This window comes from Myotis lucifugus, unplaced genomic scaffold (genome assembly GCF_000147115.1).
Source record: "Myotis lucifugus unplaced genomic scaffold, Myoluc2.0 scaffold_1484, whole genome shotgun sequence".
Taxonomy (NCBI): domain Eukaryota; kingdom Metazoa; phylum Chordata; class Mammalia; order Chiroptera; family Vespertilionidae; genus Myotis; species Myotis lucifugus.
Window position 1 is genome coordinate 12,831 of NW_005872532.1, and position 15,774 is coordinate 28,604.

The 15,774-nt window shown below is 44.7% G+C and overlaps 1 protein-coding gene across 1 annotated transcript; it reads left to right on the forward strand.

The window, feature by feature from the left end:
• The first annotated feature begins 608 nt into the window (after window positions 1-608).
• Window positions 609-15,192, forward strand: LOC102435623 (arachidonate 12-lipoxygenase, 12S-type). The gene is made up of 14 exons (XM_006107846.3): window positions 609-743; window positions 1,299-1,500; window positions 2,726-2,807; window positions 2,911-3,033; window positions 3,127-3,230; window positions 3,481-3,641; window positions 4,418-4,561; window positions 5,143-5,352; window positions 10,225-10,311; window positions 10,533-10,702; window positions 11,203-11,324; window positions 14,487-14,587; window positions 14,715-14,885; window positions 15,013-15,192. Exons 1-14 carry the CDS (start codon window positions 609-611, stop codon window positions 15,190-15,192), a joined length of 1,992 nt encoding a protein of 663 aa, XP_006107908.1.
• Window positions 15,193-15,774: the final 582 nt, after the last annotated feature.

A 15,774-nucleotide genomic window follows, 5' to 3' on the forward strand; every position in this document is an offset into this window, starting at 1 on the left:
GAAGAGGGATGGCACCCAGGACCCCTTCAGAAAATGCTATTTAGTAGTACAACCAGGCAGGGGGTTGTGGTTGGGGGGAATGAGAGCCTAGAGCAGGGGTGGGCAAACTTTTTGACTCGAGGGCCACAATGGGTTCTTAAACTGGACCGGAGGGCCGGAACAAAAGCATGGATGGAGTGTTTGTGTGAACTAATATAAATTCAAAGTAAACATCATTACATAAAAGGGTACGGTCTTTTTTTTTTTTAGTTTTATTCATTTCAAACGGGCCGTAGTTTGCCCACGGCTGGCCTAGAAAGAAAACTCTGGTGGAATCTCCCTGCCCCTCTCCATCTCTTGCCCCACCCAGGGGCAATATGTCCTCATCTTCCTCTAAGCCCCATTCTTAGCACTTTGCTGAAAGGAGCAGCAGCCTTTCCCTCATGCTCTGGGCTAATCCCAGGTTCTGGCTTGTCTGGGGTGGGGCCCAATCCTGTAGTGGGCTGGCACACACAGTGCTGCTTTATTAAGCCCTGGACTTGTCCTGAGGCCCCAGGACCAAGCCTGGCCGCGGAATCTTTGGTACCAATAACAGAACCTCTGCCACCCAGGAGAGCACACCTGCTGCCATGGGCCGCTACCGCATCCAAGTGTCCACCGGGGCCTGGCTCCTCTCTGGGTCTTTCAACCGCGTGCAGCTGTGGCTGGTCGGGGAGCGCGGGGAGGCGGAGCTGCAGCTGCAGCTGCGGCCAGCGCGGGGCCAGGTGAGAGTGGGAAGGGGGGGACTCAGAACCTGTGGGGCTGGACTTGCCTCATAGGGCGGGCAGGACACAGGAAGCTTGGAGCCAGTGAGGGAGCATCCATGCTGGCTGGGACTTCCAGTGAGAAGGGATAACTGCGCCTGGATAGGTGAGAGGGTCAGAGCCAGGGCACAGGAGGGACTCAATCCCTTTCTCCCTGCCCCCGCCCCCCACTCAGCCTCAACTCCTTTCCCAAGTGACCCCAGCCCAGTGTCAATAGGGGATCTCTGTTCAAAGGGGGAAGGGTCCTCTGAGAGCTCAGGCGTGGGCGCAGTGCGAGCTCACTTAGTGCATGGGTGTAGGTGACGATGCTCAGTGTTCAAGACACCACAGCCCTTGCCTGCGTCCTTCACCCTCCTGGTGCAATGGGGCATCTGAGAACCACCGTAGGTGTTGTGAGGAGGCAATGCTGTCCCTGGAGGCCTTGGAACTGGACTTCACAAAGGACCCGGAACCCTCAGTTAAACGTCCTCTCCCGGGTCCCCGCTACTAAGTCTCACCGGCGTTCTGTCCCCACAGATGGAGGAGTTCGAACAGGACGTTCCCCAGGACTTGGGGCCACTGCAATTTGTGAAGTTACGCAAACACCACTCCCTCGTGGACGATGCCTGGTTCTGCGACCTCATCACAGTCCAGGGCCCTGAACCCTGCCAGGAGGCCGCCTTCCCCTGCTACCGCTGGGTGCAGGGCGAGGGCGTGCTGACCCTGCCCGAGGGCACAGGTGTGGGGCCGCCTCAGGGAAATGGGTGCAGGACCTAAGGATGACTGGAGGTGGGGAAACAGGGGGTAGCACTGAGGAAGTGCCTAGAGGGGTTGAAAAGTTACATGCTCAGCAGGTTAAAGATGGACAAGACAGGAATGGAGGGGGACAGTATACATAGAATGAAAAGGACTGGAAATGGGACTGGACAAGGAAATGAGTGATGTGTCGATCCCACCTCTCAAAAAGGTGAGCACAGAGAATGGGAGGTGCAGCCATGATGGGAAACAGAGGAGCCAAAGTAAAGGGGCAAGGAGACCTCTCCCTGACTGTGAACATGGCAGGGCAGGGACAGGTGAGGCTAGCACATGTGATTCCCAAGAGGAGACAGGGACGGGGAGCAACAAGCAATATGACATGAAGAGCTGGTTTGGCTGTGAAAACATGGAAGACAACTGTGAGGGCAGGGAGCACACTGACAGGGTGAGAGTGAATGAGGAGGCAAACAGAATCTGTTACCTTAGGAAATAAGAACAAGAGACAATTGAGGGACATGACAGGTAAGACTGGAAGCCTGAACTAAATGTCTTTGAGGCACAAGTAAGTGTAAGTACCGATGAGGGCAGGGTTAAGCCAGGTTACCAACTATAAACTATGTGGAGTTGAGGACAGGTGAGATGAAGCCAGGTAAATGTAGCAACATGGATCCATTACTTGGTTTGGCGCACATAGAATACCTTATGCCAGGGAACAGGTGACAGTGGAAGTAGGTTGAGGGAGGTCAGAGGATGTACTAGTAAGTGTGCCTAACTTGAAATATGTCATTTTTGAAGAACAGATTAAGGTGTGGATAGGGAAGGTCTGAAACAGGGGAAATTAACAAAGGAATGTTTGATAACATAGGATAGATGTTGACATTTCAGCTGATTAAGAATGAAATTCATAGATAATGAAGAAGATAGATAGATAGATAGATAGATAGATAGATAGATAGAGTGAGGTGTTATGTTAGGGTGTCAAAAATGATTTTCCTCTCAGGACAAATATGAGATTGGAGATTGGTGAAATGAAGAAAGGGGAGTGGGTGAAGATGGATGACTAGTAAATTAAGTAGGGAGACAGAGCCAGAAAAAAATGGCAAAAGAGTATGATACCATGCAACTAAGAAATAGGAGATTGGAAGAAGCCAGGGCATAGCATGAAACTGGAGAAAGCATTGAGGAGAATTGCCTTAATGTCTCCCCAGCCCGCCTGGCAGGAAACAATACCTGGGATGTGTTCCAGAAGCATCGAGTACAGGAACTGGAGGAAAGACAGCAAATCTACTGGTGACCACCCTACTAGAAGCCTCCCAATTGTAACCCCTTCCCTGACAACTTCCTCCATCACTGATTTCTATCCCCTTCATCTACCTTTGTCCCCATCTGCTAGCTGGGCCACCTGGAAAGAAGGGCTACCCCTGACAATAGCTGCAGGCAGTAAGGACGATCTACCTGTAAATATGAGATTCCACGAGAAGAAGAAGCTGGACTATGAATGGACAGCAATTACAGGGTGAGGAAATGGTCAGAGTGAAGTGGGGCTGGTGGATCCAGAAACAGGAAGGATTTGGTAAATTGATGGTTTCATCCTTAATGTCTGTTCTAGGATTATGGAGATTGCCCTCAAATATGTTTATGCCCTCCCGAGATCCTGGAACAGCCTAGAAGATTTTGATGAATTATTCTGGGGACAAAAGACTGCCCTGGCTGGTCAGTGGTTTCCCCAGGTCTCCATAACACCTTGATGGCCCTGATACTGAGCTGTTACACTCCATAGTCCCCAAAATTGCTTGCCAAAAAAGAACTTATACATGGGGATCTGACAGATGTCTCAGGTGTGAAAATATGTGGACTGGGTATGGAGGAGCCATGTTACTAAATCCCTGGGTTAGAGTCTGGGGAAGAGGGAAATTGGGTTGTGGTGAATATCCTCCTCCTAACCTCCACTCTAATCCCACAGAGAAGGTTCAAAAGTGCTGGCAGGATGATGAGCTTTTTGGCTACCAGTTCCTCAATGGGGCCAACCCCATGCTATTGAGACGCTCCACCTCTCTGCCCTCCCGACTGGTAATGCCCTCAGGGATGGAGGAGCTTCAGGCCCAGTTGGAGAAAGAACTCCAGGTACAGCCTCTAGCCCAGTGGTTCTCAACCTGTGGGTCGTGACCCCTTTGGGGGTCGAACGACCCTTTCACAAGGGTCACCTAAATACATCCTGCATATCAGATATTTACATTACGATTCATAACAGTAGCAAAATTACAGTTATGAAGTAGCAATGAAAATAATTGGGGGTCACCACAACATGAGGAACTATATTAAAGGGTCGCGGCATTAGGAAGGTTGAGAACCACTTTATTGTCTTCTTCTTGTCTGTGTGGGGAATTCAAGTGGTGAAGGGGAGGGACCAAAGGTGAGTCAGGGAAGGGAGGCTGTGATGAGCCACTGTCTTTGGATACAGAGTCCTCTGCTAGAAATCCTATAGGAGATAAAGTACTAGTATGTAGGGGAAAGCATCAGGCTTGATACAGCCAATAAAGTAGACCATTAGGAGATATTAGGGAAAGGAACTTGGGCAACTTAACAAGGGAAGAGTTTGGCATACCTGTGGTACAGAATCAACAGGCATACAGTACCTAGTTCTGAAACTACCTCTGACGTAGACAAGCCACATGTCTCTAGGGAAGACTCTTTTCATGGGGTCTTAGCCCTCCCTGTAAAATGAGAGAACTTGAACTTGATGCTCTAGTGCTTCCTTCACTTCTGCCACTGGGACTCTGGGACTGATGTAAGATAATGGCAAGAAAAGAGAGTGAATGTCTTTATGTTTCTTCTCATTTTCTTTGGCCCTGTGGAGGTATGCTTTCAACTAACTGTGGATATGGTCCTCTGTTCCTCAGAACGGTTCCCTGTTTGAGGCTGACTTCATCCTACTGGATGGAATTCCAGCCAATGTGATCCAAGGAGAGAAGCAGTACCTGGCTGCCCCCCTTGTCATGCTGAAGATGGAACCCAGTGGGAAGCTGCTACCCCTGGTCATCCAGGTGAGGTGATATGGGTTTCCTCCTTCTAACACTGCTCTGTCTTCATCCCCAACTTCTGCCAAGGGACAAAGACAGCTGGTTCTTGTCACCCCCCCCCCCCTGCCTCAGTCAGTGAGACCTATCCTCATCTCCCGTCTCTCTTTTCAACCTTGCAACCTGCTCAATACTCACCCAAAATTGCCGTTTTAAGACTCACAATGGTCTCTGTTGGTTCTCACCGTAAGGCTACCAATCTCTTTCTGACCTTTGAGTCTCACCAATCAATAGATGAGAACTGTCATGTATCTCACACATCCAGATTCTCCTTCCTATTCTACCATCCTAACTTACACCCTCATCAGGTTTCTCTCAGTCATACTGGACACCTCTTTCCAATTCCTCTGGCTTTGAAACTGGCCAGTAAGGCACTCACACTTCCCCACAGCTAGTGAAAGGATGAGTGGAAGGGTCCTCATTCCTTCTACTAGATTGTAACCCTCTGGTAGAAAACAATCTTAGTGACCAGTATTTCCCCCAGAATACTAAGCATATTGTATAACATTTGATAAGGTTAATGGATGCTTAATTTATCTTGATTGCAGATCCAGCCTCCCAGCCCCAGCTGCCCCACCCCACCGCTGTTCCTGCCCTCAGATCCTCCACTTGCCTGGCTCCTGGCAAAGACCTGGGTCCGAAGTTCAGATTTCCATCTACATGAGCTCCAATATCATTTGCTGAACACTCACTTACTGGCTGAGGTCTTTGCTGTGGCCACCATGAGGTGCCTCCCAGCATTACACCCTGTCTTCAAGGTACATCCTCTACCCTCCATGTCCCATCTCTCTCACTTCCCAGAGAAAGGAAACACAAACCAATTCTCCCAGATTTATAAAGCCTAATCCATCTGGTTGGGAACATATTAACAGGGTTTTTTCTAATTGAGCAAATGTCCATGATATTGTAAAAAAAAATCTTTATAGGAATTTGTGAATGGAGAAGAGGAGATAGTAGTGTCAGTATTTTGAGCCTGTGTCTTTATTTCTAATGTTTAAATTATCTTTATTTTGAGACTGTCATAGATTTTCATGCAGTTATTTTTAAAAATGCAGAGAGATGCCAGCTATTGTATTAAGTCAAGTTACTTAGCATATATTTGGCATTTACTGTAAGACAGCTCTGATATTCTCCAGCAGAGTCTGGTGTACAGTAAAAATATAATTTGATTTTCAAAAAGTATTGCTCTATGTTCAGAAAGTTAGCATTTAGCTGGGAAGACGAATGGTACACATAAAAAATAACTAGATAACAGTATCTAGAAATAAACTTTGAAATCAAGAGAGAAAGCAATAAACACTATATTTTGGGTGGAGAATGTTCCACCACAATTTGGGAATCACTAAATAGAACATTAAAGGAATAAAAGAGTAGCCCAAGAGGTTATTTAACCTGCCAATGAGAGGTGTGTGGCATGGTAGTTAGACCAATGGAAAGGAAAATGCAAAAAGACCTTGTGATGAGAGGAAATAGTAGTTGCAGCATGCCTGGGTGCAAGATTGGAGAGAAAGCTCAGAGGTCTGAGCTGCTGCAACAACTAGGAGCCAACTAGGTAGATACTATTTAACTGATCTAGAAATATTGTGGTTTTATAAAACAGTTAGCCTAGAATCTATTGCTATCCAGAAGACAGCAAAAATAGTCTTGTGGTTGCTTAAAAATGGTTTTGAAATCTTGATGACACTTCACGTATAGTAGCAGGAGGGAAAATCATACAGGTTTAAAATCAGGATCAATTGTCAGAAACAATACAATCAAAAAAATCCAGTTTGAGGTGAATGATGAGATGCTCAGTTTTAGGTACATGGAGTTTGAAGTGGTAGCAAGATATATGAGTACATACTAGGTAGAATATCTGAATTGTGCTTCTTCCAGGAGACACACATTCATCCCCAAACCTGTCCATTAGAAGCAATGACCCCTTAGGGTTGTAGAGTAACATAGACATGGTAGAGACTAACAGAATTCCTTTATCTTGGATTTGATTGACATTATGATGCCTTTGCATCACCATCTTCTGTGTATCTTAGTGGTTGAACCATTTTTTACACTTCAAAATCCCCCTTTCACAGCCCCCTCTACACCTGTCTCCCTCGCCATAACAACTGCATCCCATGGTAAACAGCTGAGTTGTTACCAAGTCACTCAGCAGGGCTAAGCCTTCCCACTTCACAAAGGTTACCTGCACAGGCTCTGCATTCAGACTGCTGGTGTATGAATCTTAAATTCTAGCCTCAGTTCTTCCCAGATGTGAGCTCAGTGTTCTCATTTCTGCATGGGGATAATAAGAGCTCCATCATGAAGTTCATGTGGGATAACAGAACAAGGGGATAAATGCTGCGAAAATAGTAGTTCTTGCTATTTTGATTACTTCTTTGTATTCTAGTATCTTCTGTCCTCATGTAGACTTTGGGTTTTCTATGACACTCAGCATATTTTTGAATCTTTCTAAAGTTTCAGAACAGTGTGAGTTGCCTTGATATGTTGGTACCAATGATATCAGTTGGGTCCTTCCCTCTCTGCAGCATCACCAACTTACAAAAATAACAATATTGCATGAATCCTCCATCTCAGGATGAAAACAAAATTGTTTGGAACAAAAGGAACTGCACATGATGATCAAATGGTTTTTTTATAATGACCAAGGGAAAGCAGGATAAATTAAAAATGCCTAATTGGTGGTGGGAAGAGGTTTGACAACAGCCCCCTGGCTAATAAAGAATATAGATCAATATGGTTATTTAATTCTGAAAGTACCTTACACACCCCACCCCTAACCCCAAAATTTTAAAAATGCAAGAGTAAAACAACTAGAAATTGAAGGAACAGATTTGAAAATTAGTAGAAAGCACAGTTTAAACTGTAAGGGTATGAATGATAAAAAAAAAATTATTTTTAAAAATCCAAAGTTAAAGGGCTGATTCCCAAAGGACATTTATACTCAAGGTGGAAATAATAAAGGCAATGATAACAGCTACTGTTCAAGGATGTCTGTGTGCTAGGTAATGTACTGAACACTCATATTATACACATAAGCATCACCATAGCACCTGTGATGAGACCCTATTGTCATCCTCTGTAAAGAGATAAAGAGATGGACGCCTAGAGGTTTATTATCTTGGTCAAATATCAAAGTAAGTGGTGAAGTGTATATTAAAATCCCCCAGAAACCAAGATGGCGGCATAGGTAAACACCGGAGATTGCTGCCTCGCACAACCACTTCAAAAATACAACTAAAAGATGGAACGGACATCATCCAGAACCACAGGAAGGCTGGCTGAGTGGAAATTCTACAACTAGAAGGAAAGAGAAAAGCATACCGAGACTCAGAGGAGATGTGGTGCGGAAGTAAAATACAGAGGTACAAGGCGCATGCGGAGAGGGTTGGCGGCTGAGGACACAATTGTCTTTTTCAATCGGGAGGGAGTCTCAAGCTCCGAGCTCCAGTACTGGGCTAGTCTCTGGGGACCCAGACTCATACTGGAGAAACTGGACTGTCTGGCATCGGTCGGAACTCGAGGGCAGCTTTCTCTTGGGGGTGCTTGCAGTGATTGCTGGGACACTGAGAAGCAGGGCCTCTGAGGGCAGCACTGAGAGCAGCCATAACTGCTCGCTCCACCCTGTTGATCCCCTGGGTGGAGCCACGGAGGCTTTTGCATATGAAAGGCCTGGCCCTTTGCAATCTGATAATTACTTAACAAACTGCAGCTGGCCCAAGGCCCCAGGGCAACTTGCATTGTGTCACAGCTGGCTTCTGCTGGATAGCCTCAGGCAGAGGCTAGATTAGCAACTCCTTAGAGATCCAGGAGCCAGTGTGCCTGGTGGTCAGAGTGGGACCATCCAGGTTGCAGCTCCTCAGATTCATAAAGGACACACTCAGGGGGCAGACTCAGTGAGCACCAAAGCCCCATTGAAGCAAGTCTTGCCCCGGAGGGGTGTCTCCAGCACAGAAGTTCTCCCACTGCAGACACAGCTGATTCTCACAGCCAATTGGCATGGGGGTCAATCCCTCCCAGGGTTACCTACAACAATCAAGGCTTAACTACAACAAGACTGTGCACAAAGCCCACAAGGGGGTTCACCAAGAGTGTCTACCTCAGGTAATTGAGGAGGCTGAGCCACTGGGCCCTATAGGACACCTAGTACAGAAAGCCACTCTATCGACACAGCGAAGCATAAAAAAATGTGGAGACAAAGAAACAGGACACAAATGACAGAAATGGAGGAAAGCAAACTACTGGATATAGAGTTCAAAACCACATTTTTAAGGTTTTTCAAGAATTTTCTAGAAACCGCCAATAAACTTAATGAGACCCTCAAGAAATCTAACGAGACCCTTGAGGTTGTGATAAAGGACCAACTAGAAATTAATCATACACTGACTGAAATAAAGAATATATACAGACTCCCAACAGCAGACTAGAGGATTGCAAGAATCAAGTCAAAGATTTGTAATGCGAAGAAGCAAAAAACACCCAACCGGAAAAGCAAAACAAAAAAAGAATCCAAAAATACAAAGATAGTGTAAGGAGCCTCTGGGACAGCTACAAGCGTACCAACATCTGAATTATAGGGGTGCCAGAAGAAGAGAGAGAGCAAAATATTGAAAACCTATTGGAAGAAATAATGACAGAAAGCTTCCCCTACCTGGTGAAAGAAATAGACTTACAAGTCCAGGAAGCACAGAGAACCCCAAACAAAAGGAATCCAAAGAGGACCACACCAAGACACATCATAATTAAAATGCCAAGAGCAAAAGACAAAGAGAGAATCCTAAAAGCAGCAAGAGAAAGAAAGTCAGTTACCTACAAGGGTGTACCCATATGACTGTCAGCTGATTTCTCAACAGAAACTTTGCAGGCCAGAAGGGAGTGGCAAGAAATATTCAAAGTGATGAACAGCAAGAACCTACAACCAAGATTACTTTATCCAGCAAAGCTATCATTCAGAATTGAAGGTCAGATAAAGAGCTTCACAGATAAGAAAAAGCTAAAGGAGTTCATCACCACCAAACCACTATTATATGAAATGCTGAAAGGTATCCTTTAAGAAGAGGAAGAAGAAGAAAATGGTAAAGATACAAACTATGAACAACAAATACACATCTATCAACAAGTAAATCTAAAAATCAAGTGAATAAATAATCTGATGAACAGAATAAACTGGTGATTATAATAGAATCAGGGGCATAGAAAGGGAGTGGACTGATTATTCTTGGGGGGGAAAGGGGTGTGGGGGATGCAGGAAGAGACTGAACAAAAATAGTGCACCTATGGATGAGGACAGTGGGGCGGGGTGAGGGCGGAGGGGAGGGTGGGAAACAGGTGGAAGGGAGCTATGGGGGGAAAAAGAGGAACAACTGTAATAATCTGAACAATAAAGATTTAATTAAAAAAATAAATTTTTCAAAAAATCCCGGTCAGTCTGACTCCAAAGCTCAACTCACACGGCAATAGGAGAATATGAGACTAAGAGAACAGAAAGGCAAAAGCAGACCATCCTGCAAAAGCACTAGCAGGTAAGAAAGTGTCAAGATGAAAGAAAGTCACCATGCTGAGTGCAACTCTTTAAATAAGAAGAACCCAAGTATTTCCTCCATAAACCACCCCCTCCAACCTTCTCCATCCAGCTCCTGATACCACACACACGCTACACCATGGACATCAACACCAGAGCACGGAACCAACTCATCTCAGATGGAGGTGTGTTTGATAAGGTAAGGAGGTGGAGTGTGGTGACACCTAATCATCCAGTTCTGCATGACCTCCTGTCACTTTCAAGATTCCAGGGCCCCCTGTGTGAAGGTCCTGACCCTTAAGCCCAGAAGCCTTGTCCCTTTATTCCAATGTCTTTGAATCTGAAAGACAGATTTATATACTATGCCATGTTCTCCAGCTCTGTTTCTCCCCATATCACCTCTCATATCTATTGGCACAGGTAGTGAGCACAGGTGGAGGAGGCCATGTGCAGTTGATCCGACGGGCTGTGATTCAGCTGACCTACCGCTCGCTCTGTCCTCCTGATGATCTGGCTGATCGGGGCCTGTTGGGAATCCCAAGAGCCTTCTATGCCCATGATGCTTTACAACTTTGGGAGATCATTGCTCGGTGGGTGAGAGTGGGAGGTGACCAAGAAAAGGGGCATTGGGGTCAGTGAAAATGGAGCTTTTGCCTGAGGTCAGCATGGGACAAAAGGAGCATGAAACAATAAGGTCCAGACAGGAGAAGCAGAGGACTCAATACTGAGAATGATGAGGAAGAATGAGGAGAAAGTGGGTGGGGTCTGCAAATGGGGAGACTGAAAGAGAGTAAGCAGGCAGAATTGTGTGGGTGGGTAAAACCAAGAGATTTGGTGCAATTGGGGATTTTGGTACAAAGAGTGACTATCAACCATGTGTACGGAATTCTTAAAACTAATGATTCACATGTTCTTCCTTTCTACACTAGTGTGTAGAAAGAACTAGGGAATGTCCCAAAAGGCAAGTCTTGTAAGATCTGTCCCCAGATAGAGTGAGAGTCAGATGCATAAAGACCACAGAAAAGGAGTAGCAGTCAGAGGCTACAGCCTTCTACTCTCAAGAAGCTCAGCTCCCTTCTCCTCTTGGCAGGTATGTGGAAGGGATTATTTACCTCTTCTATGACGGGGATGATGTCGTGAGAGGGGACCCTGAGCTGCAGGCCTGGTGTCGGGAGATCACTGAGGTGGGGCTGTGCCAGGCCCAGGACCGAGGTGAGATCCCTCCCCAGAGAAGAGAACTCCTTAGACACTCTGTTGAGAACCCCTTCTCAGTCTTGCCCATCTTGTGACATGACCCCAACCCCTCATCATGCCCAACCCTCCACACATGAAACATCTGAATCCCATTCCCATCTCCTAAGATTCAGGACAATTCTAGAAACCCAAGGATTGTCCTCCTCAGAGACCCTCATGCTTTTACATAGATGCCCCTCGCCTGCCAATGGGAATTATAAGGCCAGAACCACAGCCAGTAAGAAATCTGTCGAGGCCCTGACAGGCTCTCTCCTAATCATTGTCTATTTTCTTACTTAAAGATAGAAATGGGAAGATTATTCCCTCCAAAGACCATGACAGCCCATCCTAGCTTTCCCTCCCTTTTTCTCCTTCCTTCTATTGACCAGCATACAGGGAGGATCCAGACATCACACACACCTGCCATAGTGCCAGGTCATTTCTAAATGTAGTCTCAATACTGTATATGTTTTGACTTAAACCCTAACTCAGTGTCATGATCCTTGGGACTCATGTTCCTTAGGCAAAAGTGACCTCCTCACTGGTGAACTACCTTCAGGTCCCCTACCCCATTTTTTATCCATAATGAAGATATAGCATTTCTTGAGCTCTTCCCAGATTAATATTCTTCTCTCTAGTACACATAAGCAGCTGGGACTGTTTTGAATCATCCTTTAGCTCCTTGCCCCTTCACACTTCACACCAATACCTTGAATCCCATCTACCCCCTCCATGCAATAACTTTAGCCAATAGCTTAGAGCTATTACCTATAACTGCACCCTGAGGATGCAAACATCAGTAAACCACACACCTACCATAGAGTGGAGCCTTACCTCAAAGTATCTAGGGCTGTACCTTTCCCATTCACCAACGGCACCTCAACAGCCCTTCAAGACCAAAATCTCTGTAGTATGTCCCAGTTCTGGCCATCAGGCTCCACATGCTCCAAAAGTCCCTCTCATTATCTTTCATGCTTAGCCCCATGAAATATACACATCAGAGCACTTGTAAAACATATTTGACTGTGAGATTTAACCACTTGTACTCACATTGTTCTCCCTCAGCGTTCATGGTTCTCTTTGTACAATCATTCTCTCATCACCCTCATTAAAGGCAGTGTGTTAAGATTTTCTCTTCCCAGAACTATTTGTTGAGAAAGCCATTTAATCTCTTTGACTTTTAATATCTTTTCTCTGAAGTGAATATAACTCTTGTCTCAAATGAAATACTGAATGTAAAAAGTAGACACATGTGTAAAGCAATCAATGTAAAATGATTGTGATCATATGCCCCACTCGAAAAACTTACCTCCCCAATTTGATCATCAAGTGCAATAGGTGAGCAGGTCCTTAAACTCCCTGAGCAGCATCTCAACTGTAAATTGAGTGGAATGGACAGTGGATTTGATGGTGTTCCAGCTCCAACATGAGTCTATGACTTCTCTTTTTTCTGCATTATAGCCCAGACACCTGAAACTACTTTATGGGAAAGGGAGAGAAACTTTGGTATTCTTTTGTTTTTGTTGCTAATCCTCACTGGAGGATATTTTTCCATGGACTTTTAGAGAAAGGGGATGGGAGGGAGAGAGAGTCAGAAAGAGAAATATCCCTGTGAGAGAGACACACCAATTGGTTGACTCCCACAAGTACCCTGACCTGGGCAGGGATCAAGCCTGCAACATAGGTACATGCCCTTGAACGGATTGAACCCAGGACTATTTGGTCCATGGACCCATGCTCTGTCCACTGAAACAAACCAGCTAGCACAACCTTTTGACTTTTGGGAAGAGTAGGAATTTTATTAAAATAAAACAAATATGGAGAAAAGTTAACATTATAAATCATTGGCCTACAACTTGAACTTTTAGTAAGGTGACATACCTGTATAATTAGCACAAAGAACAAAAAACATTACCCGTTGCCCAGAAAGCCCCTTGTATGCTATTCCAGTCCTTGCCCATTAAAAATTAACCACTTCATACTGTGTAGGTTACTTTTACCTGTTTGAACTTTGCACAAATGAAAATACAAACATGCACTCACTAATGTCTCAAAATATGTTTGAAATTTACCCATGCTTCTGTGAATGGAGCATGTAGTTCATTGTTCTCATTGTATATTATTCTATTTTGTGAATATCATGGACTTTATTTTTTCCTTTCTGCCATTGATGGGCATGTGGGGTGTTTCCATTTTGAGGCGATTAATGTCATTGCTGCTGTGAACAATGTTGTGTGTACAATTCTGTTTGGTGTGTATCCAGAAGTGAAATTGATGGTCATAGGATATGTGTATGTTCAGTTTTAGTGGTTTCTGACAGTTTTCCAGTGTGCTTGTAAACACTTACTCTTCCTCTACAGAGTATGAGATATAGTCAGTATCTTCTCAAATATTTGAAAAAAATACTTTGGTCACATTGTGGATATGTTGTATTTTCACATTTGAGTTTAAGTTGTATTCTCTCAGTGACTGGTAGAACCGAGGAACTTGTCCTGGGTTTAGTAACCATATGGATATACTCCTTCGTGCAGAGCCTGTTCCTCTTTTGCACCATTTTATTTTGGGTTGTCTACCTCTTTCCTGTTGCTTTTAACCACTTTTTGAACACTGGATATTTGACCAACCAGCCTCTCAGCCCTGCCCACCTTATAAACATACCTACAATGGGCTGAGGGGTTTATATGGACCATCTCCATGGACCATATCCTTTATAAGGTAACTATCATTATCTCTACTCTCAAAGTAAACTAAATAGCAGCCCAGAGAAGCAAAGCAGTCAGTCCAAGGTAATGCAGTTAATCAGCAGCAAAGCAAGGACAGGTTCATTGACTAAATTATTAACTACCCCACCTTTTATATCTCATATCTCCTTTTCCTGCCTTACTTATATACTTTTCACTATCTAACAAACTCTGTGTAATTTTACTTAGTTATGCTGCTTATTACCATTCTTCACTACACAGATTCTCTTTTGCCCATACAGATTCCCAATGCCTACATAGTGTCTGGTACATACTAGTTCATTACTTTTTGAATGAATGAACATTAACTAGTTCTAATTTGTGGATATGTCAAGATATTAGCATTTATTTCCTTATCTCCTTTGGAACTGCACTTTCTAAGCTTTGTTCTTTTCTCTAGGTTTCCCTGTCTCCTTCCAGTCTCGGGCTCAGCTCTGTCATTTCCTTACCATGTGCATCTTCACATGCTCTGCCCAGCATGCAGCAGTCAACACGGGCCAGGTATGAACAGCTGAAAGCCTGGTCTGTGAGAGAAAGCTTCTGGTCTAGGGGACACTTGAGGGAGAGAGCTGGGGTCTAGGGTCCTGAATCAGAGTTTCTGAGTGACTCCAGATTCTTCCTCCCCCAGTTCGACTGGTTTGCTTGGGTCCCTAATGCCCCATGCTCAATGCGGATGCCCCCACCCACCACCAAGGAAGATGTCACAATGGACACAGTGATGGGCTCACTGCCTAATGTCTGGCAAAGCTGTCTTCAAATGTCCGTCACATGGCTCCTTGGCCGGCCCCAGCGAGACATGGTGAGAGGGGACCTCTGGCACTTTGAGGGGACTGATGACTGACAAGGAGACTTTAGGGTGAGGGACTGGAGTTTGGGTCCCTTTTTCTTAGAACTAGAAGATGATTGATCCTTTCTTTCTGCTCCAGGTACCACTGGGGCATCACCAAGAAGAGTATTTCTCAGGTCCTGAGCCCAAGGCTGTTTTAAGGCAGTTTCAGGCTGATCTGGACAACCTGGAAAAGGAAATCGTGGCCCGGAATGAGCAGCTAGACCTTCCCTATGAATACCTGAAGCCCAGCCTCATAGAGAGCAGTGTTGCTATCTGAGCGCAAATTGTTCATCCTTCAAATACTTGAGGCCCCCACCATGCTTAACATTTCCCCCTGATATTTACTTTTCCATGCATCTATCTGAGTTGCTATGGTTCTATTCTCTCCTGTTGGGTTCCCCACCTAAATATCTCACCTGCATGAGGCAATGTCCTTACTTACAGCTCCCTAATAGGATGATCTTTACCTTGAAACCAACTCCCTTAGGGATATCAAATATCTACTCATGTAATGTTTTCTTTCCTCTGGAAATTTTGCCTTCTCCATTTATCATAAATAATTATATAATGACATTATATTTTCATTGACATAAGTGATTTAAAGATATGTTTTGATGGTATATCAAATTTTTTAATACAGTGGGAGATAGAAGTTAATTCCACTGTTTTTTTTTTCCTGCTCTGGACAATCAGTTATCACAGCACTGTTCATTGAAAAGCCCATTCTCCCTAATAATCTGTAATGCTGACATAGATTAAATTGCCATCTATGAATGAATTAGTTCTTAGCTGTCCAGTATTTATACCACACTAACATAACTGCTACAGCTTTATACTTAACATAGCCTGCCTTTTACTG

Bases quoted from the DNA above. Each gene is read 5' to 3' on its own strand.
- LOC102435623 (XM_006107846.3), top strand. From the start codon at position 609: ATGGGCCGCTACCGCATCCAAGTGTCCACCGGGGCCTGGCTCCTCTCT. The intron at 3,642-4,417 runs GTACAGCCTCTA...TCTGTTCCTCAG, and splicing joins AGTTGGAGAAAGAACTCCAG to AACGGTTCCCTGTTTGAGGC. The intron at 14,588-14,714 runs GTATGAACAGCT...TTCCTCCCCCAG, and splicing joins CAGCAGTCAACACGGGCCAG to TTCGACTGGTTTGCTTGGGT.